The 25260-nt window shown below is 49.8% G+C and overlaps 1 protein-coding gene and 1 long non-coding RNA gene across 5 annotated transcripts in view; one reads left to right on the top strand and one right to left on the bottom strand.

Moving 5' to 3' along the window:
• The window catches only part of pds5b (PDS5 cohesin associated factor B), a 39708-nt gene that overhangs the window by 10803 nt on the left and 3645 nt on the right, over nt 1-25260 (top strand). For 3 of the 4 annotated variants that reach the window (XM_030361372.1, XM_030361373.1, XM_030361374.1), the window contains exons 2-31: nt 1668-1794; nt 1933-2136; nt 2508-2594; nt 2724-2821; nt 3718-3844; nt 4666-4746; nt 6132-6272; nt 8101-8216; nt 8486-8580; nt 8978-9123; nt 9434-9585; nt 10183-10296; nt 11109-11190; nt 11319-11367; nt 11531-11670; nt 12540-12655; nt 13266-13371; nt 14605-14765; nt 15132-15255; nt 15898-16056; nt 16318-16386; nt 17335-17471; nt 18031-18154; nt 19654-19858; nt 21471-21585; nt 21978-22110; nt 22396-22515; nt 23257-23319; nt 24368-24513; nt 24725-24797. In XM_030361372.1, coding sequence (XP_030217232.1) covers nt 1687-1794; nt 1933-2136; nt 2508-2594; nt 2724-2821; nt 3718-3844; nt 4666-4746; nt 6132-6272; nt 8101-8216; nt 8486-8580; nt 8978-9123; nt 9434-9585; nt 10183-10296; nt 11109-11190; nt 11319-11367; nt 11531-11670; nt 12540-12655; nt 13266-13371; nt 14605-14765; nt 15132-15255; nt 15898-16056; nt 16318-16386; nt 17335-17471; nt 18031-18154; nt 19654-19858; nt 21471-21585; nt 21978-22110; nt 22396-22515; nt 23257-23319; nt 24368-24513; nt 24725-24797 — 3591 coding nt within the window. In that variant the 5' untranslated portion in view covers nt 1668-1686. Of the gene's footprint in view, nt 1-1667; nt 1795-1932; nt 2137-2507; nt 2595-2723; nt 2822-3717; nt 3845-4665; nt 4747-6131; nt 6273-8100; nt 8217-8485; nt 8581-8977; nt 9124-9433; nt 9586-10182; nt 10297-11108; nt 11191-11318; nt 11368-11530; nt 11671-12539; nt 12656-13265; nt 13372-14604; nt 14766-15131; nt 15256-15897; nt 16057-16317; nt 16387-16826; nt 16896-17334; nt 17472-18030; nt 18155-19653; nt 19859-21470; nt 21586-21977; nt 22111-22395; nt 22516-23256; nt 23320-24367; nt 24514-24724; nt 24798-25260 lie in introns of those variants that run through there. The other variant, XM_030361376.1, reaches the window with a different exon arrangement.
• The window catches only part of LOC115547279 (uncharacterized), a 16373-nt gene continuing 1969 nt past the window's right edge, over nt 10857-25260 (bottom strand). The window contains exons 2-3 of the long non-coding RNA XR_003977346.1: nt 17707-17708; nt 10857-10867 (exon numbers count right to left, since the gene is read on the bottom strand). This is a non-coding gene — a long non-coding RNA (uncharacterized LOC115547279). The remainder of the gene's footprint in view (nt 10868-17706; nt 17709-25260) is intronic.

Raw genomic sequence — 25260 nt, 5'->3', positions numbered from 1 at the left:
CCCCCTAGGGGGTTCTATCTGGATGGAGCGTGTCCTCATTCAGTACGTTTCCTCCGGGATCTCTGAGGACGAACACTTTAGGATGAATTAAATCTTCACTAAGGCCCCGGCCTCGGATAGGAGGAAGCTCGCCCGGCCTCCTAAAGTTGCGATGCTGAGTCACTTGGCTGTCGGCGACGTCCTCATGTTATGATGAGGAGCCCAATGTTGGTGAAGTTAATCATGTTATGAGGGGCCCAATGTTGGCGCAACGTAATGTTATGAGGGGCCCAATGTTGGCGAAGTCGTAATGTTATGATCATGGGCCCAATGTCGGCGATGGCCTAATGTTATGAGAAGCCCAATGTTGGCGACGTCCTCATGTTATGATGGGAATGTTGGCGATGGCCTAATGTTATGGGCCCAATGTCGGCGACGTCCTCATGTTATGATGGGAATGTTGGCGATGGCCTAATGTTATGATGGGTGCCAATGTTGGCGACGTCCTCATGTTATGATGGGAATGTTGGCGATGGCCTAATGTTATGATGGGCCTAATGTCGGCGACGTCCTCATGTTATGATGGGAATGTTGGCGATGGCCTAATGTTATGATGGGTGCCAATGTTGGCGATGGCCTAATGTTATGATGGGAATGTTGGCGATGGCCTAATGTTATGATGGGAATGTTGGCGATGGCCTAATGTTATGAGAAGCCCAATGTTGGCGATGTCCTCATGTTATGCTGGGCCTAATGTTGGCGACGTCCTCATGTTATGAGGAGCCCAATGTTGGTGACTTATTCATGACGAGACCCATGTTGACGTCTATATTAACTGGTGTCGTGTTGGCGTCTATGTTAACTGGTGTTGGTGTCGTGTTCAAGGATTTAGGGCCATGCCATCATAACAATAACGATGGTAGCTTCTTCAGTGATTGATTGATGCTAGTTTGGGTGCCTTTTAAAAAGATTCTGGCGTTGATGTTGTTGTTTCCAGGCACTTAAGAGCTGATGTTGATGTTGTTATGTTGTGTCTAGGCACTGAGATGATGTTGTTGTTGATGTTGTTATTATGTTGTGTCTAGGCTCTGAGATGTGGTGTTGTTATGTTGTTTTTGTTGTCGTGTCTACTGTCAGTGCGGCGCTGATGTTGTTGTTGGTGTGTCTAGGCACCGAGGAGCTAATGTTGATGTTGTTGTAGTTGATGTCACCAGGCACTGAGGAGCTAATGTGGATGTTGTTCTTGTTGATGTCACCAGGCACTGAGGAGCTAATGTTGTTGTTGATGTCACCAGGCACTGAGGAGCTAATGTTAATGTTGATGTCACCAGGCACTGAGGAGCTAATGTTAATGTTGATGTCACCAGGCACTGAGGAGCTAATGTTAATGTTGATGTCACCAGGCACTGAGGAGCTAATGTTAATGTTGATGTCACCAGGCACTGAGGAGCTAATGTTAATGTTGATGTCACCAGGCACTGAGGAGCTAATGTTAATGTTGTTGTTGTTGATGATGTCACCAGGCACTGAGGAGCTAATGTTAATGTTGTTGTTGATGATGTCACCAGGCACTGAGGAGCTAATGTTAATGTTGTTGTTGATGATGTCACCAGGCACTGAGGAGCTAATGTTAATGTTGTTGTTGATGATGTCACCAGGCACTGAGGAGCTAATGTTGTTGTTTCCAGGCACTGAGGAGCTGCGAGCATGGCTCACTCTAAAGCTCGAGCTGCCGACGCGAAGGTCACCTACCCCCCCGGGGTCAAGGAGATCTCCGACAAGATCTCCAAGGAGGAGATGGTGCGCCGCCTCAAGGTCAGTGACCCCCCCCCCCCGCGCCGCACATCCTGGTTACCATGGCGACTCGACGCTCTACGCGCCGGGTCGTCCTTGGAGGTCGTGGTTCTAAGTTCTCTTACTGCGTCCCCCCCCCCCCCCCCTCCCCCCCCCCAGATGGTGGTGAAGACCTTCATGGACATGGACCAGGACTCGGAGGAGGAGAAGGAGCTGTACCTGAACCTGGCGCTGCACCTGGCCTCGGACTTCTTCCTCAAGCACCCGGACAAGGACGTCCGCCTGCTGGTGGCGTGCTGCCTGGCGGACATCTTCCGGATCTACGCCCCCGAAGCGCCCTACACCTCCCCCGACAAGCTCAAGGTGGGGACGGTGGGGGGGTCGTAACTAAGCAACAATCACCAGCGGCATGTGGCTCAGGGGGTAGAGCGGGTTGGCTGGTAGCCAGAAGGTTGCTAGTTCGATCCCCGGCTCCTCCTAGCTAGAGTGTCGAGGTGTCCCTGAGCGAGACGCCCTCACCCTCACTGCTCCTGACCAGCTGGCTGTCGCCTTGCATGGCTTAAACCGCCGTCGGTGTGTGAACGTGTGCATGAATGGGTGAACGTTGGGCGGTATTGTAAAGCGCTTTGAATGCAATCCATTTAGCATTGCACTTATTTTGAAGTGGATGTATTTTGAAGTGGAGACCAAGGAGTAGCTGTCGGTGACATGTGTTTGTGTCGCCGTTCTTCCAGGACATCTTCATGTTCATCACCAGGCAACTCAAAGGTCTGGAGGACACCAAGAGTGCCCAGTTCAACCGGTACTTCTACCTGCTGGAGGTGGGTGTCTAGATTACGATGTGATGTGTGTGTCAAAGCTGCTGTCCAATGGTGTTTAATGTTGTTCAATGTTTTAATTTGCTCATGAAAGACTCCGGTTTATTTATTTTGTCTTTTGTCCTGCTTCAGAACATAGCCTGGGTCAAGTCCTACAATATCTGCTTTGAACTTGAAGACAGCAATGAGATCTTCACCCAGTTGTACAGGACCCTGTTCCAAGTCATCAAGTAAGACCACACACACACACATACACACACACGTGTGTGTTTTGGCGGACGGACAGTGGAATCAGCTGCTTGGTGTGTTGCTGAAGTCTCTGTGGGCCTCTCTATCTCTCTACTGACGGCTGCACTGCGAGATGATTTCTGCCCCTGTGATGTCATGGTAGCCTCACAAATTAGACTTTACATTACTGATCTAAAGTTGAATCTAACCGAACAGGGCATCTTTCTTTTGCTTCATAATTGTTTCGACCAATCACGTTGCTGCAAGCGTGTGATTGGCTGACACAAACTCGGCCAGCAGTAGTAAACTGTGATGCATCTTGACGGTCTCAAATGAACTCGCAGACCGACCACGGCAGAAATACTTATACGATTCCCCTCTGAAGTCTCACCCACTCGAGCAAAACCGTTTTTATTCAGTAGAACGTCAAAACAGGAAGCCAGTCTCCCCCAAGGACTCCTGTATCCGACACTGGTGTTGTGGTCAGGTGGACAGATGTTCCAGGGAGTGAATGCCAGGCAAACGTTGGAACAGCTGGACTTCTGTTTATTTCTATACAAACAAGCTCAGGGGGGGGCGGAGAAAGTGTAAATAATCTAATTTTTAAATAACCGTGTGTTTGTGTTTTCTAACAGCATAACCGTTGGCGTGGCTTTGAACTGCACATTTAATGCCCCCCATCCCATCCCATCGGCACTCGCACACACACAGACACACGCACACGCATTTATTTACACGCGCTACGGCAAACGGCGGTTTGAGATGAAAGGCGTTCCATCTGCGATGCCTTCCATCGATGCTACCGCCTGCCACGCTAGTTAGCGCCTGGCTCGGCCCCCCCCACCCCCCCCCCGCGCGGTGCCGTGTTTATTTATCCCTCTCTCTCCCGTTTCCGTAGCAACGGGCACAACCAGAAGGTGCACATGCACATGGTGGACCTGATGAGCTCCATCATCTGCGAGGGCGACACGGTGTCCCAGGAGCTGTTGGACACGGTGCTGGTCAACCTGGTCCCCGCGCACAAGGTACACACACATACACATCTGCATGCCCCATACGCACACGCACACACGCAATCTGCAGTCTAAAGGATGTGTAAAGAGTGCGTGTGCAGGCCTGACACAAGCACTCTCTCACAAACACACTCACACACAAACACACTATCACACACACACACACTCACGAACAATCGCGCACACACACTTAAACACTACAGACACACACACTTACACACTACAGACACACACACTTACACATACCCCCCGCAATCACTGAACTAACACATTTCTACATTATTAAAACATTTATGCATTAACTGACTTTTCTTTCTGGGCTTTGGTGCCGTTTTATTTCCCTCCTCTGTGTCGGACGGGATTTGAATGATTGTGGATTCTTTCTGTCTGAGCGCTCGGAGGCTGTAACTGTAGCTGTGTTAAAAGGGCTCGTAATACACTTAGGTGGACTCTAGTGAAGTGATTTGATATTGCTAGGACACTGGACCTCTTCAGGCCTTCTGGCTCTGTCATTCCCGTTTACCTCAATTCAGTGAGACCCCTGCAGGTCAACATGGGTACTGCGTGTTTCCCCGCGCTGCAGTGGTCCTTCTGAATGGACATCATGAGGAGGGACTCGTGTATTGTATATACCAGTATACTGGAATGGCTTTACATTACATTATTATGTTATTTTTATTTGATTATTTGAATATATTATTTGTTATATTTTTAATTATATTAATTTAATTTTGGTTGGATATCCAGGCCCAGTCCTATTGCCATTATATAATTAAAATTTTCATAATTGTTGTGCCGTTCATAACTTGTTTCCTTGTTTTTCTGTGCTCCAGAACCTGAACAAGCAGGCGTACGACCTGGCCAAGGCCTTGCTGAAGAGGACAGCCCAGGCCATCGAGCCCTACATCACCAACGTAAGAGCCACCACCTCAGTCCGTCTCTTCTCTCAGTCTACCAGCTCCACAGCACAAAACATGATCCTCAGAGGAACCTGCAGTGTTAGGAAACAAATCTTCACTGTGCCGTGCGAGATGTCAACATTCCCCAGGCTTCTAACTTAAACTTGTATTTTTTAATAAATCCATGAATGCATGTACATTTATCATTTGCGTGAGAGAATACTGGCCACCGATGCACCCGTGTTGACGTGTACCACACTTTGACGTGACGCGGTTTAAGTGTTGTAGGGGCAAGGCGTTGCATTGACATGGGTGCGATTCTCAGGTTGTTGCAGAATAAATCATTGTATGTAAATCTAGTGTCTTGTGTTGCGTTTCACTGCCACGCATAATTCGACAAAGCCCAGAATCTTTCTTTCTCTCTCTCTCTCTCTCTCTTTCTCTCTCTCTATAGAGACGATGCAACGGTGTGTTTTCAGAGATTTCCGCTATTTTTGAACAAATTGGATGGTGTGGCGTTGATGGCACAGGGTTTTATGGAGTTTATTAACATAAACGTCAGACTATTTTGAGACGGCTGGTGTTTCTGCTCAAACAGACTGCACAATCCCACATACACGGTGGAGCGAAATTATTATGGGATGAATTGGAAACGGGACCTTTTCAACAGGCTGTTGGAGGGAATTTAAGTGGTGCCATTGTACTATTGAATACGACTAATGCGGCATAATAACTCCACTATTCACCATTTCAATCGTGGTTGCTAAACAGATTCGACAATTGACTTAAAAACCGCGCTAGCAATTGTTATAGTATATAACCCCGACAATTTTGACCTGCTGTGCTGAATGTCCTTGGCTGGTGGCAGGTGTTTAAAAAAGACCCCGTTTGTAAAACTTTCCCAAGTCTACTCAAGTTGGAAGCTTTGGCCCGGCAATGCCTCACCCCTTTCATTGACAAGATGAACTGCCCTTGCCGTTCCATCCGAGGCATAGCCTCACGGATTGCCTTCAAACCCGGCACTGCAAATGCTCTTGGGGATGTACACGGGACAGGAGAGCATGCAGGGCCGGGTTTGTCCTTTTTTGAAGTGCCCTATCAAGGCACTGACTTTGATGTAGGATAGACATGATATGGGAGGAGGGGGGGGGGGATGGTATGCCCGCTGCCTTCCGTTAATCTTCTCTCACTTGTTTAATCAGAATTTCCCGATTCCTTTCCCCGTAGTAAATTCCTCCCGACTATAGTGCAATGAGTGTGCAAAGTATTAAAGTGTAATGACCCTTTTTAAATCTTGTCTGGTATTTGACTCTTTCTTCTCGTTCACACCTCTCCCACACATCTCTCTCTCACACGTCTCTCTCACACACCTCTCTGTCTCTCGCTCTCCCACCCTGCAGTTCTTCAACCAGGTGCTGATGCTGGGCAAGACGTCCGTGAGCGACCTGTCGGAACACGTCTTTGACCTCATCCTGGAGCTGTACAACATAGACAGCCACCTGCTGCTGTCGGTCCTGCCCCAGCTGGAGTTCAAGCTCAAGGTAGACACACACACCCTCGCCCTCTGTCTCCCTCTGTGTCGGTGCGGGTGGGTTGTCTTGGACACATTGTTCACAGCTCCCCTCCCGAAACGGTCGTCCTCCATCTTCTTAGTTTCCGTGTGGCTCTGCGTCACTTAATTTAGCTTTGACGTTTCTGCGTCACCTGTTGTTCGTTGAACCCGACCCTCCATCGCTATATTTGCGTTCCAACGCGTATTGTCGTGTCACGATGGATTGCCGCCGCTGCTCTGCTTCTGTTGTGTGTCTGAGGTGTTTTTGTTTACGGCTGCACCCAACGCCTAGTATGTGTCCTCCAAGATCAGCAACACCGTGGCGTTATGAGCGGTGGAGAATCTGTGTCATTAGTTTTATATAGATGGATGGTTCACGATCCGTCGTTGTTAGGCTGGTCATTAGGTGTGTGTGTGTGTGTGTGTGTGTGGGGCCACTCAGCATAATGCCTGGCCAGCGGTGGTGGCAGGGCTGAAGGTTTCCCTCCCTGATGGATAACACTCATTAACCGCTTGGGGGATTGGGGGGGGCGCAGCTTGCTGCTGCCTCAACAGAATAATAACAAGACAGAGCCCCTAACTCCCACTCACCATTATCTCTCTCTCGCTCTGCTCCAGCTGGCTCCCTCTCTCTCTCTTTTTCTTCACCATTGTTGATAGTCCTCTCTCTCCTTCTTCACCATCGCTGATAGTAGTCTCTCCCTTAAGCTCTTAACACCAACGTTTCCCTCCCCGAATCTCTCCTTGTATCACTCTTACCTTACAGCTATCGCTTGCGCTCTCGCTCTCTCCCGGCTCTTGAGCTCGTTATCTGAGTGTATCCCCTTGCCCGCTTCCTCCACCGCATCCTCCCTCTTCTTCCTGTATCTCTAGCGTTATTACACTCGGGACAAGGAAGAGATAAAGCACGGCCTGTCTCTCTCTCTCTCCGTCCCTCCCTCCCCACTCGTCACCCGTCCTGATGTCTCTTGTAACGCGCGCTGTTGGCTGCGTCCCTATCCATCGTCCACGCTTCGGAGCGCTCCGTTCATCGCCGCCCCCCACGCCCGCTTCCATCAGCGTCGACGAGTGTTTATGTACGATAAAGAGTGTTGACGGGCTAGGGAAAAAGGGGAAGGGGAGTGATGCGAGGGTATTGATCCGGAGACGCGTCCACTGCCTACAGAGAGTTCCTTATAACGAGGAGTGAGTTCAGATGTGGCGGTGGCTGCTGCTGTAGAATAGCGATGGTTATCTGGTGTCTGGGGGCGGAGGTGGATAGAGACGTCTTTAGAGAGTCCCAACGGGAAGGGTTGAGACACCCGAATGTGCTGTAATGATCGTAAAACGACACCACGTTATTTTATTCCCCGCGTAGAGTACCCTGCCGTTACCCTAGACCCCAGACCGATGAAGCTCCACCACAGATCTCTCTACAGATTAGTTATAATGCGTCTGCCCTGCTGCCTTCTGCAGAACCGAGACACTCTCTTCCTTCCTCTGAATAATGTTTTTGCCACTCCGGTGAAATTCTTCTATTATTACCAGGGCGCTACAGACGCCTTTGTCTTCTAACGGACGATAACGATGATGTAAACCTCAACAGAGGAGCATAACCGTGTAGCCATTATACTCACTTCCAAGGTTTCCGTTTTATCTCTTGAGTTCGACCCAACAATGAGGACCTGCTCGAACGTCGGCCACGTCAGCCAGACGGAGCAGAGCGTTGTTTTCAAACCAGCAACCCTCCTCTGGCGGGCTGTCTGCTCGAGTTCCTGCGCTGTGGCGGTGGCCGTCTCCGTGCAGAGTGATAACGGGATGATTTTGTGTCACCGCAGAGCAACGACAACGATGAGCGGCTACAGGTGGTGAAGCTGCTGGCTAAGATGTTCGGAGCCAAAGACTCGGAGCTGGCTGGACAGAACAAGCCTCTCTGGCAGTGCTACCTTGGCAGGTGTGTACCAAGTGTGTGTGTGTGTGTGTGTGTGTGTGTGTGTGGGTGGATGGCCTTCTAGCAGTGATGCATAGCAATGTATTGCTCAAGTTTCTGTTGTTTTGTCGTATTTGTTTTATTGTGGTTTGTATCGGATGTGCTAAAAAGCCGCTTTGTCGTCATTTGACCTGACGTCAAGTGACAGTGTGTGGTGGGGGCTGACCTTGTGTCAGTGGTCGCTGACCTTGGGTGAGCTGCGACTGACGTGTGGCGCGGGTTTTCCCCCCAAGGTTTAACGACATCCACGTCCCCATCCGGCTGGAGTGTGTGAAGTTCGCCAGCCACTGCCTCATGAACCACCCGGACCTGGCCAAGGACCTGACCGGTAAGCCTCTCCTTCAGACCCACGCTCGGACCGACCGAGAGGGCTACCATGACGTCGGGTAGTCGTCTCCACAGTGCCTGCACATGGCTGTTGCCGTCTCCGCTTGGTCTGTTGGGGCAGGATAGAAGAGTCGTTAGGATGTTTGACTCCCAGCCCAACTGTTGTGCGTTCGAACCCCTGAGGTTGCATTCTACCCGTAGGCACCCTTGAGCAAGATACCTGACCTAGTTCCTGTTCATTAGTGACACGTATCGGTAAAAGAAAAATCCCCACGTCACTTTGGGTGAATCCACCTGATAAACTATAGAAAGTAATCACACCACCAACCATCTGTGTGACGGTACAAACAGTTTTGAATGACCCTCACCCCCACACCCTTCTCCTCTTCCTCCCCCAGAGTTCCTGAAGGTCAGATCGCACGACCCCGAGGAGGCCATACGCCACGACGTCATCGTCTCCATAGTGACAGCTGCCAAGAAGGACCTGGCGCTGGTGAACGACGCGCTGCTCAACTTCGTGAAGGAGAGGACCCTGGACAAGAGGGTGAGTGGAGGGTCCACCGGTGCATTAAATCAGGACGTGTTATGGCCAGTGGATCTGATTCCAAGCCGAATGGTACGGGGTTTCGATCCTCGACATGCCTGAAGGCATCGTTAAGCGCGATGCCTAATTCTCTACCTGCTCGTTAGGCTACCTGCTCTTTGTTGTGCCTGCTTGTTAGAATTCCTACTAGATGAATAAATAAATGGTATTGTTTATTCGAATGCACCACAATTGTGCATTCGCCATACTTCTACTTCCTCCAACTGACTTCCCCTTCCTGTCGTTGTCTTCCCCCCTTCCTGTGGCGCAGTGGCGCGTGCGTAAGGAGGCCATGATGGGCCTGGCCTCCATCTACAAGAAGTACTCCCTGCAGGGGGAGGGCGGGCGCGACGCCTCCAAGCAGATCTCCTGGATCAAAGACAAGCTGCTGCACATATACTACCAGAACAGCATCGACGACAGGTGGGCCGCAGAGTCCCCCCCTGGGTGGTTGGTGAGGGGAGGGTCCCGGTTCCACATTTGAGATCCGACTGGGATTTTAAAGGGTCCAACGCCGTTTGTGCTACTAGCAATGCTTAGAATAAGATGTGTTACCCCGACAAGTGGATTGATTGATTTTGTTCCGCTTGAGCCTGCAACGTGAAAAAGGGTTCATGGCTATGCTATGCTATGTTTGACTTGATTCTAAAGTCCTCACTTTCCTAATCTGTTTGAAATTATTTAAGTACTCTCTATCAGATCATTGTATTGAATTAGTTGCTACAGAATATCTTGGATCAATAGACCTGGACACTGTATAGCCATGGGTTACTGCTGCTATAGTTGATCGCTAATCGATCTCAAAGCACTTCTGTTGATGTGCAGAGCTTCCTGGCAACAAGAGTGTTAGTTTAGAGTATGAAAGTCCCTTTCATATTGTTTTGTATTTTCCCTTCCTGGTGCTTTGTTCTGGCGGTGCGGTGGTTGGCTGGGGATACACTTTTGACCTATACCGTTTCCTGTTTGGTCTCACTCTGTGTTCGCTCCTCTTCCTGCTGTGCTGTGATTGGCCGGGCCCAGGCTGCTGGTAGAGCGGATCTTCGCCCAGTACATGGTCCCCCACAACCTGGAGACCTCTGAGAGGATGAAGTGTCTCTACTACCTGTACGCCACGCTGGACACCAACGCCGTCAAGTGAGTAACGAGCGCTGTACCCCGAAAAATTACTGTACCCCAAAAAGCTACTGTACCCCCAAATACAACTGTACCTCCCCAAAAGCTACCTTACCCCCCAAAGAAATACTGTACCCCAAAAATCTACTGTACCCCCCCAATACAACTGTACCTCCCTAAAAGCTACCTTAACCCCCAAAGGACTTCTGTACGCCAAAAAGCTACTGTACCCCCAAAACGACTACCTACCCAAAAGCTACCTTACCTCCCAAAGATCTACTGTACCCCAAAAACCAACTGTACCCCCCAAAACGACTAACTCCCCAAAAGCTACCTTACCCCCCCAAAGAACTACTCTACCCCAAAAAGCTACTGTAACCCCCAAAACGATTGTCCCCCAAAAATGCTACCTTACCACCCCAAAGAACTACTGTACCCCAAAAAGCTACTGTACCCCCAAAACGACTACCTCCCCAAAAGCTACTTTACCCCCCCCCCCCCCAAAGAACTACTGTACCCCAACAAGCGACTGCCGCAAAAACTACTTTACCCCCTCCAAAAATGACTGCACCCCAAAAAAGACTTTACTCCCCTAGAAAGCTACCGTACCCCCAAAAATGATTTTACACCAATAATCACTACCGCACATACATGCTATAGCAACACACAAGCTACAACAACACACTACGCTACCCTCAACTTCCAGAATCAGACATACACAGATGAGATGTGGAGAACACAACACGTTTGGTGTGTTCTAACACCACTCATCTCCCTCAACACCTCCTCCTCCTCCTCCTCCTCCTCCTCCTCCTCCTCCTTCCTCCCTGCAGAGCTCTGAACGAGATGTGGAAGTGCCAGAACATGTTGCGACACAACGTCAAAGACCTGCTAGACCTGGTCAAACAGCCCAAGGTAAACCTGCCTCGTTGGCATCATTTCTTTATGGTCCAGTGTTGCATCTCTAGAGATCAATTTACTCAATGAGTATGTCTCCTTTCTATGAACCACATTAATAATGATATTTATTGTCTCTCCCACAGTCTGACGCCTCCAGCAAAGCAGTGTTTGCTAAAGTCATGGTGATCACCAGTAAGTGAACAGGCTCACTCCACACACTGCATAGCGTTGCCCTTGCTTCAGCTATTTAATCTTTAATAATTGAAAGTGTGTTACTAATCTGTAGCTGCTACAATGCCAAGGAATTTTTTTTAATAATAGAGATCATAATTGTTTGCCGTGTGTGTGTTTGTAGGGAATCTGCCTGATCCCGGCAAGGCCCAGGATTTTGTCAAGAAGCTGGCCCAGGTCCTGGAGGAGGACGAGCGGATCCGAGACCAACTCGAGACCCTGGTCAGCCCGGCCTGCTCCTGCAAACAGGCCGAAGTCTGTGTGGTAAGTCCCCCTCAAACCTCTGGGGTCAATGTGGTCATAGAGTGAGAATAGATTCTTCCAATCATAGTGTTGTGTATCGACCTTTTGTCTGACGTTACATTTTTTGCGTTGCAAACTTTTTTAAGTCGTAGAATTGCGTGATGCATAACGTGCTGCATGAGTAACGCTGGCATGTTGTGTATTCATTCCCATAAAGCCTTGTTTTAAAGTGGCGCGTTCACATGCGTTGTGCACTGTTGTGCGACAAGCCGCTGTGTCAACACACTGAGCTCTCAGTGTTTGTGTTGGTTTTGATTCTGTTCCAAAGTAAGCGGAACAGAGATGAGTCTAGTGTGCGACAACGTTGGTCCGTTATCTCAGTTTTATGGTGCACTCAGAACTCCTACCTGTACACCACACTGTATGTCCGAGTATACTGAAAGGGGGAACTCTGCACTGATATCTAGGGCGTAAGAAACGATGCAAGTCTGTCGATCAATACTGTGGTTTAACGGTTAATGAATAACTGGGTTTTGCAACGTGTGTGTGTGTGTGTGTGTGTGTGTGTGTGTGTGTGTGTGTGTGTGTGTGTGTGTGTGTGTGTGTGTGTGTGTGTGTGTGTGTGTGTGTGTGTGTGTGTGTGTGTGTGTGTGTGTGTGTATTTAAGAACAATGTACCCTTAAATAAATTTGTAAAAAAATGTTTTTGATCAAAAATAAAAATGTTTGGTGTATTCTTTTCGGCCTTTTTACTCCATCGGCCAAAACCGAACATTATGTTTTGGGCCATTTTCGGCCGAACATTTTCGGTGCATCCCTACTTTATAGGCCGCGTGTGCGCCTGTTGTTTTTAACGTGATGTGTTGCCGTGTGCGTTTTGCTCTCCCACAGAGGGACATCACCAAAAAGATCGGCAGTCCCAAGCAGCCCAGCAACCCCTTCCTGGAGATGGTCAAGTTCCTGCTGGAGAGAATAGCCCCCGTACACATCGACACAGAGTCTATAAGGTAAGGGTCCTGAACTACTGGAACACGGTCTACAAGGTAGAGGCTTGTAGACTCGGTACCCCCAGCCTGTTCTGCCGGCGATTTGAATTCGCCCTGCAGCAGGGGCTGGAGAGGAGAAATACTTTCTTCCTGTTTCCGATCCGCCTTTACTGGAGCAAATCCCCAAGCTGGCTTTCCCCCCCCCCCCCCCCCTGGCGCGCTACTGGCTGGATTAACATAACGAAGACAGGGAAGCGACGGCAAGCAGCCAATCGCATACAGAGTCTGTTGAACTAGGCCCGTTGATCACGCCTCTTGTGCTGAAGAAAATGACATTAGCCTCCCCAGACCAACGTGCAATCTACGATTTGAGCTTGGTTTGGCAATAGCCAGGCTAAGAGTCTTGTACTCTTAACACAGAGTCTATAAGACGGGGCTCTGTGTTGCTGGTGCACTTCAACAGAATCCATTTCCTCGTTGGCGTGTCTGGTCTCTCTCCGTCCAGAGTTATTTCCCCCCTCGAGGTCTATGGCCATCTCTCCCACTGCCCTGGCAAAGCAGGTCAGCAAGTCGATAAACAGCTCTATCCTCATCTCACTCCTCGACGCCTCTGTCCCTCCCTCTCTCTCAGTGCCCTGGTAAAGCAGGTCAACAAGTCGATAGACGGCACCGCGGACGACGAAGAGGAGGGAGTCCCCACAGATGAAGCCATCAGGGCAGGGCTGGAGCTTCTCAAGGTAACGCACGCGCAAACTGGCACGCCTGCGCACACGCTGCACACACACACTGCGCACACACTCTACGGCCGCACAATGAGGACGATAATAATTGGGATTATTTTTTTTTTTACTGCGCTTAAGAGCTTTAATTAATCTCCTGTGGTGCCCAATGTATACAATATAAATATATATAAAGCAATTGCTGAGTTGACACTCTTTGTAGTGTGTTGATTTAATGGTTCGACACGATTATTCGTTTTAGAAATGTTCCCATTTGATTTTGAATAGAATTGCAGAAGCCATAAAAAATGAATTGCTTGTTCTGTGTGTACAAGATGCTTGAGAGAAATGTTCCCCGGTGAGATTCATTGAGTTGTTTTGAATTTTTCTATTGACGTCTGACCACAAGGGGGCAGAAAACCCATTCAAAATACATCAGAAAAATCCCCCGCTGCATTTCACCACATAGAGCAAAACCATCGATGGAAACCACACTGTAGGTCTATAGTGTGTAGAGATTTGTTCTGTTTATTTTGGTGCATATGAAAGCGAGTGCGACGGTGTGTGTGTATAAATTAGAGCTGTCAGTTAAACGCGTTATTAACGGCGTTAACGCAAACCAAATTTAACGGCGTTAAATTTTTTATCGCGCGATTAACGCAATTACTTTATTAAAAAAAAAAAAAAAAACTTCTTTTTTTTTTTTTTTCTTTGGCTCAAAACAAAGAAGCAGTAGCCTAACTGCTATGTTCAAATGACATTTGTTCAAAGCAGTCATTTAATTGCACTATAGGCTCTTTTTTTGTATCGTCCTGTTTTGATCAGTGTATATGCCAATGTTGTTATCAATAAAAAAACATTTGCACAAGGCAAGCCGATGCACTTCACCATGTTGATAAGAGAATTAAAATGAGGAGAATTATGGGACAAAAAAATCAAGGGATATTTAGCATAGAAAAAGAATTTGCGATTAATCGCGATTAATTAGAGTTAACTATGACATTAATGCGATTAGTCACGATTAAATATTTTAATCGCTTGACAGCTCTAGTATAAATACATTGAACCCACTGAATCTATTGGAGGTATTAGAGAACGATACAGACTCGGCGATGAAACATAACGTCAGTCAAACTCCACGGCAGCCTTCGACAGGAAGGAGGAAGTACCAAAGTGTGACCAGCTGATGAAACCTGACACACTGTGTGACTATTCTGTCCTCCACCCCCCCCCCCCCCCCCCCCCCATCAGGTGCTGTCGTTCACCCACCCGGTGTCGTTCCACTCGGCGGAGACGTTCGAGTCCCTGCTGGGCTGCCTCAAGATGGACGACGAGAAGGTGGCTGAAGCGGCACTGCAGATCTTCAAGAACACGGGCAGCAAGATGGAGGAGAGCTTCCCTCACATCAAGTCGTACGTTCAGACCCCCCCCCCCCCCCCCGCGCCTTCTGTTTGTTTAGACCTGAGGAAGTCCACGATGTTTGGGGTTTCAACGGTTTTAGTGAGAGCTGTCTGGCCTTCAGCCAGATCCTGTGATGAGCTAAAAAGTCTTCAATGGCTTGTTTATACAGAGGAAGATTAAAATACATCCCCCCCTTAAATAGTATATTATGAAGAGGTCGTTGTTGATGGCTGTGTACTTAATATGATGGACGTCCTTAATGTTTCTCCTGAAGGATTGTGTTCCCCAGGGAGACAGTCGCCCCATGTATCAAATCAGCTGTTTTTTCCTGTCGGTTGGGGTCAGCTGGGTTTTAACGTCCCGCCTGCTCCCCCTAGTGTCCTGCTGCCGGTACTGCAGGCCAAAGCCAAGCGGGGGCCCCCTCGCCAGGCCAAGTACGCCATCCACTGCATCCACGCCATGTTCGTCAGCAGAGACACGCACTTCGCCCAGATCTTCGAGGTCAGTCCCCCTCACTGCTCCGCTTTTGTTTTTCTCTGAACACAACAAATACAGCAAACAAACAAGGATTGTGTTGTTATGTGTTTGTGGAGCACTATGTCATAAAAGACATTTACATCCACACGTAGAACGTGTTGAGTGAAGTTTGATTAAACCCATTGAGGTTTGCGTTGAACTATTTGTTATAGAGTCATTACAATTTCTCCGTCGATTATGAAATGTTTTATGACCGGTCAATGTTTTAGTCTTCACGTAACTGAATATATTTTCGGCCTTTAGGCTCAACCTTCATATATCCTAAATGTCAAATGTTTTTTGGGCTTAATAATGCCGAGATTCACATGCAACCCTTTCTTTAGGCCAGATTTTCGCACAAAAGCCATAATACAGGGAGAATTATAAGGCATCCTTAGATCATGATGAACCTCACCGGCCGGCAGGAAGTGGTTTCTTTTATAAATGCCCTATTAAAGTTTGGCTATCAAGACAAACTTCTCACCTTTAACACAAAAGAAAATGAAGCGCCCACGCTTGAGCTCAGAGCTGCCCTCAGACGTCAGAAGACACTGGGTGAGCTTCTCTTAACACTGACCCAATAACCCTCTCTTCTGCTCCGTCGTCTCCCCCGTCCCCCCCGTGAAGCCCCTGCACAAGGGTCTGGACCCGGGCAACCTGGAGCAGCTGATCACGCCCCTGACCACGCTGGGCCACCTGGCGCTGCTCGCCCCTGAACAGTTCGCCGCCCCGCTCAAATCCCTGGTGGCCAACTTCATCGTAAAGGACCTGCTCATGAACGACCGGGTAGGCCCGCGGGGAACCGGGGGGTTCTGTAGAGGGGAACCGGGGGGTTCTGTAGAGGGGAACCGGGGGTTCTGTAGAGGGGAACCTGGGGGTCTTTTAATAGGCTGAGTGCGTTGGTTTTTTTTGGAGGGTTGTGATAACCTTTCACAGATTGGAGATTAATACAAAGAATTCTGTTGTGGTTTTACGGGGAGAATCTAAACAGACTTCCTCTCTCCGTCTCTCTCTCTCTCTCTCTCTCTCCGTGTCCTGCCCGTGCAGATCGCTGGCAAGAAGACCACCAAGCTGTGGGTGGCGGACGACGAGGTGTCTGCGGAAACCATGGCCAAGGTCTGGGCCCAGCCCTGCTGCTCTGCCTGCCTCCCTCCGTCCCTCTGTCCCTCCTCTGTGTCCATCTGTCCCTCCTGTGTCCCTCTGTCCGTCCCGCAGAACCAGCCTGTCCACACAGCTAGAGACACTATTTAAGATCACACTTCACACTTTTAAGAACTGTGCCTAGTATACTACATGTTTCTTATGATTGTTTGGTCTTGGAGATAAGTAAAATAAATGTTTGCAATGTCCTTGCGTTGCATTGTTGGACCCATTGCAGTTACCTGTTGTCATAGTCAGCTGACATGGTGTCAAATATGATGCTTGATAGTGCAGTGATGTGATGGTTTATATGGCAGTTATGTGTTGGTTTATATGTAGATGATTTGATGTTTAGGTATTAAGCTGATGGTATGTGTTACTGGTCTATATGTTGATGGTATGTGTTCCTGGTTCAGATCCAGGGCATTAAGCTGATGGTATGTGTTACTGGTTCAGATCCAGGGCATTAAGCTGATGGTATGTGTTACTGGTTCAGATCCAGGGCATTAAGCTGATGGTGTATGTGTTACTGGTCTATATGTTGATGGTGTGTGTTACTGGTTCAGATCCAGGGCATTAAGCTGATGGTGTATGTGTTACTGGTCTATATGTTGATGGTGTGTGTTACTGGTTCAGATCCAGGGCATTAAGCTGATGGTATGTGTTACTGGTTCAGATCCAGGGCATTAACCTGATGGTGTATGTGTTACTGGTTCAGACCCAGGGCATTAAGCTGATGGTATGTGTTACTGGTCTATATGTTGATGGTGTGTGTTACTGGTTCAGATCCAGGGCATTAAGCTGATGGTATGTGTTACTGGTCTATATGTTGATGGTGTATGTGTTACTGGTTCAGATCCAGGGCATTAAGCTGATGGTATGTGTTACTGGTCTATATGTTGATGGTGTGTGTTACTGGTTCAGATCCAGGGCATTAAGCTGATGGTGCGGTGGCTGCTTGGGGTGAAGAACAACCAGAGCAAGTCGGGGAACTCCACCCTAAGGATGCTGACCGCCATCCTGCACAGCGACGGAGACCTGACGGAGCAGGGCAAGATGGGGTAACACACACACACACAGACATAGACACAGACGCACACACACGCTGCACGTCAAAAATGCAGACAGACAGTTACAAATGGAAAGCCTGAATCATGTGGAGTATTTATTACACCAATAAAAAATGCATAATGCGTTGGACAACCGACGTAAATTATGCATTTATGCTGGCGATCTCTTAAATGATAACTTTCATTGCCATCACTCCTCTCTTCATAACTTTCATCTCCTCTATACTGCTTTCCCCGCCCCCAACTGACCACCTCTCCATGCCCCGCCCCCTCTGATCGCCTCTCTCTGTGACCCCGCCCCCTCTGACCGCCTCTCTCTGTGACCCCGCCCCCTCTGACCGCCTCTCTCTGTGACCCCGCCCCCTCTGACCGCCCCTCTCTGTGACCCCGCCCCCTCTGACCGCCTCTCTGTGACCCCGCCCCCTCTGACCGCCTCTCTCTGTGACTCCGCCCCCTCTGACCGCCTCGCTCTACCCCGACCCCTCTGACCAACTTTTGTTTGTGACTCCGCCCCCTCTGACCGCCTCTCTCCGTGACTCCGCCCCCTCAGGAAACCAGACATGTCGCGGCTGCGTCTGGCGGCGGCGTGCGCCCTGCTGAAGCTGGCCCAGGAGCCGTGCTACCACGAGATCATCACCCTGGAGCAGTACCAGCTGTGTGCGCTGGTCATCAACGTGAGGCGCCGCACACACACGCCTCCCGTCGGGGGATTGTATGAGTGTTGTTCTCTAGAGGGGCCGTGCAGCTAAAGTGGTTCAGTGTGTGGTTTTATGTTCTGCACACAGAGCCCCATGGCTTCCTGAGTCGTGTCCGGGCCAGACGGGGTTTCAGAACTTTATTTCCTGTTGCGCAAATATCATCAGTGGGATCTGATAAGGGCCAGGAAATTAAACTTACGGAAGACACACAGAGACACAGACACACACAGACACACACAGTGACACACAGGGACATGCACAGAGACACGTATACACACCAACACAGGGACACGCACGCAGAGACACACACACACACACAGTCACACACAGAAACACGTATTATACACACACAGTGACACACAGGGACACACACACACAGAGACACGTATTATACACACACACACACGGTGACACACAGGGATACACACACGCAGAGACACGTATTATACACACACACACACAGTGACAGACAGGGACATGCACAGAGACACGTATACACACCAACACAGGGACACGCACGCAGAGACACACACACACACACAGTCACACACACAGACACGTATACGTATACACACACACACACACAGTGACACACGTATACACACACTGTGACACACACAGAGACGGAAAGACACTGTTTTCTGAGCCTCTGGGTTAAACTCGTTCCCCTCTCTCTCGGTCCATTTCCCATCTCTCTGTCTGTCCCTCTCTCTGTCTGTCTGTCCCTCTCTCTGTCTGTCCCTCTCTCTGTCTATCTGTCTGTCCCTCTCTCTGTCTGTCCCTCTCTCTGTCTATCTGTCTGTCCCTCTCTCTGTCTGTCCCTCTCTCTGTCTGTTCCTCTCTCTGTCCCTCCCTCTCTCTGTCTGTTCCTCTCTCTGTCTGTCCCTCTCTCTGTCTGTTCCTCTCTCTGTCTGTCGCTCTCTCTGTCTGTCCCTCTCTGTCTGTCTGTCTGTCCCTCTCTCTGTCTGTCTGTCCCTCTGCCTGTCTGTCCCTCTCTCTCTCTCTCTCTGTCCCTCTCTCTCTCTCTCTGTCTGTCTGTCCCTCTCTCTCTCTGTCCCTCTCTCTCTGTCTGTCCGTCTGTCCCTCTCTGTCTGTCTGTCTGTCCCTCTCTCTGTCCCTCTCTCTGTCTGTCTGTCTGTCCCTCTCTGTCTGTCTGTCCCTCTCTCTCTCTGTCCCTCTCTCTCTCTCTCTGTCTGTCTGTCCCTCTCTCTCTCTGTCCCTCTCTCTTTCTGTCTGTCTGTCCCTCTCTCTCTCTGTCCCTCTCTCTTTCTGTCTGTCTGTCCCTCTCTCTCTCTGTCCCTCTCTCTCTCTCTCTCTCTCTCTCTCTCTCTGTCTGTCCCTCTCTCTGTCTGTCTGTCTGTCCCTCTCTCTGTCCGTCTGTCTGTCCCTCTCTCTGTCTGTCCCTCTCTCTGTCTGTCTGTCTGTCCCTCTGTCTGTCTGTCCCTCCCTCTCTCTGTCTGTCTGTCTCCGTGCAGGACGAGTGCTACCAGGTGCGTCAGTGCTACTCCCAGAAGCTCCACCGGGGGCTGTGCCGGCTGCGGCTGCCCCTGGAGTACCTGGCCGTGTTCGCCCTCTGCGCCAAGGACCCCGTGAAGGAGCGCCGCGCCCACGCCCGCCAGTGCCTGGTGAAGAACGTCAACATCCGCCGCGAGTACCTCAAGCAGCACGCCGCCGTCAGCGGTGAGTGGGGGGGCTCCTGGGAGATGGAGTTCATATTGAGTGACTCGGTCTGGGATGTGTAGTTCTTATTGAGTGACTCAGTCTGGGATGTGTAGTTCTTATTGAGTGACTCAGTCTGGGAGATGGAGTTCATATTGAGTGACTCAGTCTGGGATGTGTAGTTCATATTGAGTGACTCAGTCTGGGATGTGTAGTTCTTATTGATTGACTCGGTCTGGGATGTGTAGTTCTTATTGAGTGACTCAGTCTGGGATGTGTAGTTCTTATTGAGTGACTCGGTCTGGGATGTGTAGTTCTTATTGAGTGACTCGGTCTGGGATGTGTAGTTCTTATTGAGTGACTCGGTCTGGGATGTGTAGTTCTTATTGAGTGACCCGGTCTGGGATGTGTAGTGCTTATTGAGTGACTCAGTCTGGGATGTGTAGTTCTTATTGAGTGACTCGGTCTGGGATGTGTAGTTCTTATTGAGTGACTCAGTCTGGGAGATGGAGTTCATATTGAGTGACTCAGTCTGGGATGTGTAGTTCTTATTGAGTGACTCAGTCTGGGATGTGTAGTTCTTATTGAGTGACTCGGTCTGGGAGATGGAGTTCTTATTGAGTGACTCGGTCTGGGAGATGGAGTTCTTATTGAGTGACTCGGTCTGGGATGTGTAGTACTTTTTGAGTGACTCGGTCTGGGAGATGGAGTTCTTATTGAGTGACTCGGTCTGGGAGATGGAGTTCTTATTGAGTGACTCGGTCTGGGAGATGGAGTTCTTATTGAGTGACTCGGTCTGGGATGTGTAGTTCTTATAGAGTGACTCAGTCTGGGATGTGTAGTTCTTATTGAGTGACTCGGTCTGGGAGATGGAGTTCTTATTGAGTCAGTCAGCCTGGGAGATGGAGTTCTTATTGAGTGACTCAGTCTGGGATGTGTAGTTCTTATTGAGTGACTCAGCCTGGGAGATGGAGTTCTTATTGAGTCAGTCAGCCTGGGATGTGTAGTTCTTATTGAGTGACTCAGTCTGGGAGATGGAGTTCTTATTGAGTGACTCGGTCTGGGAGATGGAGTTCTTATTGAGTGACTCGGTCTGGGATGTGTAGTTCTTATAGAGTGACTCAGTCTGGGATGTGTAGTTCTTATTGAGTGACTCGGTCTGGGAGATGGAGTTCTTATTGAGTCAGTCAGCCTGGGAGATGGAGTTCTTATTGAGTGACTCAGTCTGGGATGTGTAGTTCTTATTGAGTGACTCAGCCTGGGAGATGGAGTTCTTATTGAGTCAGTCAGCCTGGGATGTGTAGTTCTTATTGAGTGACTCAGTCTGGGAGATGGAGTTCTTATTGAGTGACTCAGCCTGGGAGATGGAGTTCTTATTGAGTCAGTCTGGTATTTGTTGTTTTTCTCGTTCTTGGCCCGAAAGAGTAAGAGGACGGTTCTGGAGCGGCAGTCCTGTTTAACCGTGAGGGACGATGTAACGAAGAGAACCACGAAATGTTTTTAGAACAGAACATTAATACTTGGAATAGAGGAATCCACTTATGTATACAAAAATCGAGATCTCTTGTTAAATAATTCAAAGTTCAGGAAGGATTTTTCTCTAACTTTGTGTGTGTTGGTGTGCTTCTAACAGAGAAGCTGTTCTCTCTGCTGCCCGAGTACGTGGTTCCCTACGCCATCCACCTGCTGGTCCACGACCCGGACTACGTCAAGGTCCAGGACCTGGAGCAGCTCAAGGAGATCAAAGAGTAAGGCTCCCCCTTTTCCACGCTCTCCTTCTTCAGCCTCAGGTCTTCAGCCAAATGAATTGTTGCACCTTTATTACCGTTAAAAAATAATAATAATAGACATGCTTCTTCTTTTGTATAATAAAAATAAATAAAAAGAATGCCTCGAAATAAGCTGAGATGCATCACGTCAGAGATTTAGACCCAATCCCATTTCTACCCCTTACCCTTACCCCTCCCCCTTGTTCTGAAGGGGGAGGGGGATAAGGGGAAGGGGTAAGGGGCAGAAATGGGATTGAGCCTTAGTGCCCATAAATGAAGCCAGATCGTGAGGGACGTGGCGGCAGCACTGCCTCCGTGTCCCCTCTCGTCCGTGCGGTGGTCCTGACGGCCCCCTGCCCCCCCCCCTCCAGGTCTCTGTGGTTCGTGCTGGAGATCATCATGGCCAAGAGCGAGAACAACAGCCACGCCTTCATCCGCAAGATGGTGGAGAACATCAAGCAGACCAAGGACGCCCAGGCGCCCACCGACGCCAAGATCAACGAGGTAGAGCCCCCCCCCCCCCCCCCCCGTTTCTGGGGGGTACCGCGGCGACAAATGCAAGCGGGCGACCTCCCCAAGATCAAAACTATTAAGACGAGATAAATGAGTCCTGCAGCGAAGCGGGAGAAATCCGAGCAAAGAGTGAATTATTTATTGAGTAATGCATCTGTCGGATCATATCAGAAAATCAATGTCTAAATCAATTTAATCTAATCTGGTCGTTTTTTGTCTTAGTTTGGAGTTTGGAGAATATCTAAACGTGTGTGTGTCTGCCTCTCTGCGCGTTAGAAACTGTACACGGTGTGCGACGTGGCCATGAACATCATCATGTCCAAGAGCACCACCTACAGCCTGGAGTCGCCCAAAGACCCCGTCCTGCCCTCGCGTTACTTCACCAAGCCCGACAAGGTACGACGCCGCCCTGCTGGGATCTGGGGGGGGGAAGTGACACTCAGACCTACTTCCTGTTAGGGGAGGTCGGATGCGCTCTGAGGTCAACGCCGACAGGTCTGTCTCCGGCCTGCTGTGAAGCTCGGTGTGGACGTTAAAGGTCCCATATTATCCCACCAGGTGTGAGTGGGATTAGCCGTTTTGAAAGTCGGGCTCTTCCTGTGTTTTAGTGCCATCACAAGTGGGTCCACTGGGTAGGCTGGTAGGCTGGTCGGCCTCCCACAGCTTGGTGGTCTGCTTGCCAGCGATCTGCACAGGCAGGGCACGGAGAGAGACGGAGAGGAAGTCAATTTACAGCATCGCCACAAAACCACCACAGAATTCTTCATTTTCCATTCTCCAACACGCATCTAGGTGGACACGCCCACTTGTGATGTCATTGAACCACAGGAAAAGGTCGATTTTCAAACGGCTTGTAATGGCTATTCTCACTCACACCTGGTGGTATAATATGGGACTAATAGGGAGGAGGAGTGGACATTAGTCTGTGTGATGCAGAGTGCTTTGTCTTAACTCTGGGCGAAATCACAACCACGATCCTCCACATTAAGTTAGTGGTCTTAAGATGGACAAGGATCGTTCCGTTAGAAGAAAGGGGACGAACTGGTTTTGATGAGTGTGTGTAGGATATCGTCTGTGTGCTTCGTCACGTCTGTTCTTAAGGGAGCGTGACTCAACCTATCCTGATCTCCGTTTCAGAACTTCAGCAACGCGAAGAACTACCTCCCGCCGGAGATGAAGTCCTTCTTCACCCCCGGGAAGGTACGTTCTCCCCGGAGTCTTTCCGCAATCTTTATACCTCTTTACATTTTATTGATTAATACCTTTTTCATAATCTTTTTAATGCATTTTGGCGCAGGCACATGCAGTAAACAGTAAGGAGGTAGTGAAACACTCAGTTGAGGCCGCAGAGCAGCCAGTACATTTAAAAACAAGCACAGGTTGCTCTGAACATGTTATTGTAATGTTAAAATTGTTAATTAATGTTAATTTGAGTATTCATGTTGAACTCGCCTGTGTTATCCCAAGAGCCGGTACGTACACCAAGCACACGCTGCTCTGAACATGTTATTGTAATGTTGTTAATGTTGAACTCTCCTGTGTTATCCCCTTCCTCTTCCTCTCCCCTTCTGCTCCTCTTCCTCTCTCCTCTCTCACCCCTCTCCTCCCAATCCCTCTCCTCCCCCTCCCTCTCCTCTCCTCTTCCTCTCCCTCTCCCCTTCCTCTTCCTCTCTCCTCTCCTCCCACTCCCTCTTCCTCTCCCCCTCCCTCTTCCTCTTCCTCCTCTCCTCTCCCCCTCCCTCTCCCCTCCCCTCCCCCTTCCCCTCTCCTCTCCTCCCCCTCCCTCTACCTCTTCCTCTCCCCCTCCCCCTTCCCCTCTCCTCTCCTCCCCCTCCCTCTACCTCTTCCTCTTCCCCTCCCTCTTCCTCTTCCTCTCCAACTCCTCTCCTCCCTCTTCCCCTCCCTCTTCCCCTCCCTCTTCCCCTCCCTCTTCCTCTTCCTCTTCCCCTCCCTCTCCCCCTCCCTCTTCCCCTCTCCTCCCACTCCCTCTTCCCTCCCTCCCCTCTCCCCCCCCCTCTCCCCCCCCTCTCCCCTCCCTCTTCCCCTTCCTCTCCCCCTCCCTCTTCCCCTCTCCTCTTCCCCTCTCCTCTCCCCCTCCCTCTCCCCTCCCTCTTCCCCTCCCTCTTCCTCTTCCTCTCCCCCTCCCTCTTCCCCTCTCCTCTTCCCCTCTCCTCTCCCCCTCCCTCTCCCCTTCCTCTTCCCCTCTCCTCTCCTCCCCCTCCCCCTCCTCTCCCCCCCCCCCGGTTAGCCCAAGGCGGCTAACGTCCTGGGCGCGGTGAACAAGCCCCTTGCCTCGGCGGGGAAGCAGCTCCAGAGCAAGGCCTCTCGGATGGAGACCACCAGCAACGACGAGTCCACCTCCAACCCCAGCTCCCCTCAGCGCAGCAAGACCAGGTAGCGCCCGCCGCGGGGGCTAACGCGCTACGGCCGCGATGAGCACTGTTGTGTAGCATTAGCATAGGGGCTAGTGGGTTAGCTCTTGGCCGTATAAAATGTCATAATTAATATTGGTACAGATTTACTGACACAAGTTAAGAGAGAGGGAGGGAGGGGGAGAGAGAGAGAGGGTGTGTGACGCTAGAGTTATGTGTGCTCATGTCCACAGACACGACAGTGCAGAGCTGGACATCAGCGAGAACGAGGACATCAGCCTGAAGAGGACGGACATCGCCGAAAAGGTGGGCCTCGCCTATGCCTTTGAACGAACGGATTAAAAAATATATGCAAATTCCACATCAGTTATTTTTTCCCAGTTTCTGGGAAAAAAAGAAATGCAGTGTTACATGAAGACGGTTCCTCCAATCCCACTCTAGTGTCTCTGACCCCACGAGTCCAGCTCCTCTAAGACCCTCTCAGGCCCCGTTTACACGAAGGGAAAACGCAGATATCTCCACGCGGTTTGGCCTCTCATTTATACGAAAACGCCGTTTTTAATCACAGAAATCGATCATTTCTAAAAACTCCGGCCAAAGTGGAGATTTCTGAAAACGCCGGTTATGTGTTGTCGTGTCAACGGGGAGAAACGGGATTTTAGGTTCTGAAGCGTCACATTATGCGCCAGGAAATGCTTAACGTCATATGAGCGCCCTATGTTTACAGTTTGTTTGTTACAGGAAGACGCTCGTGTTATTCGTTGTTGTT

This window comes from Gadus morhua, chromosome 7, assembly GCF_902167405.1.
Source record: "Gadus morhua chromosome 7, gadMor3.0, whole genome shotgun sequence".
NCBI classification, from domain to species: domain Eukaryota; kingdom Metazoa; phylum Chordata; class Actinopteri; order Gadiformes; family Gadidae; genus Gadus; species Gadus morhua.
This window is presented reverse-complemented; position numbering and strand designations above follow the sequence as displayed.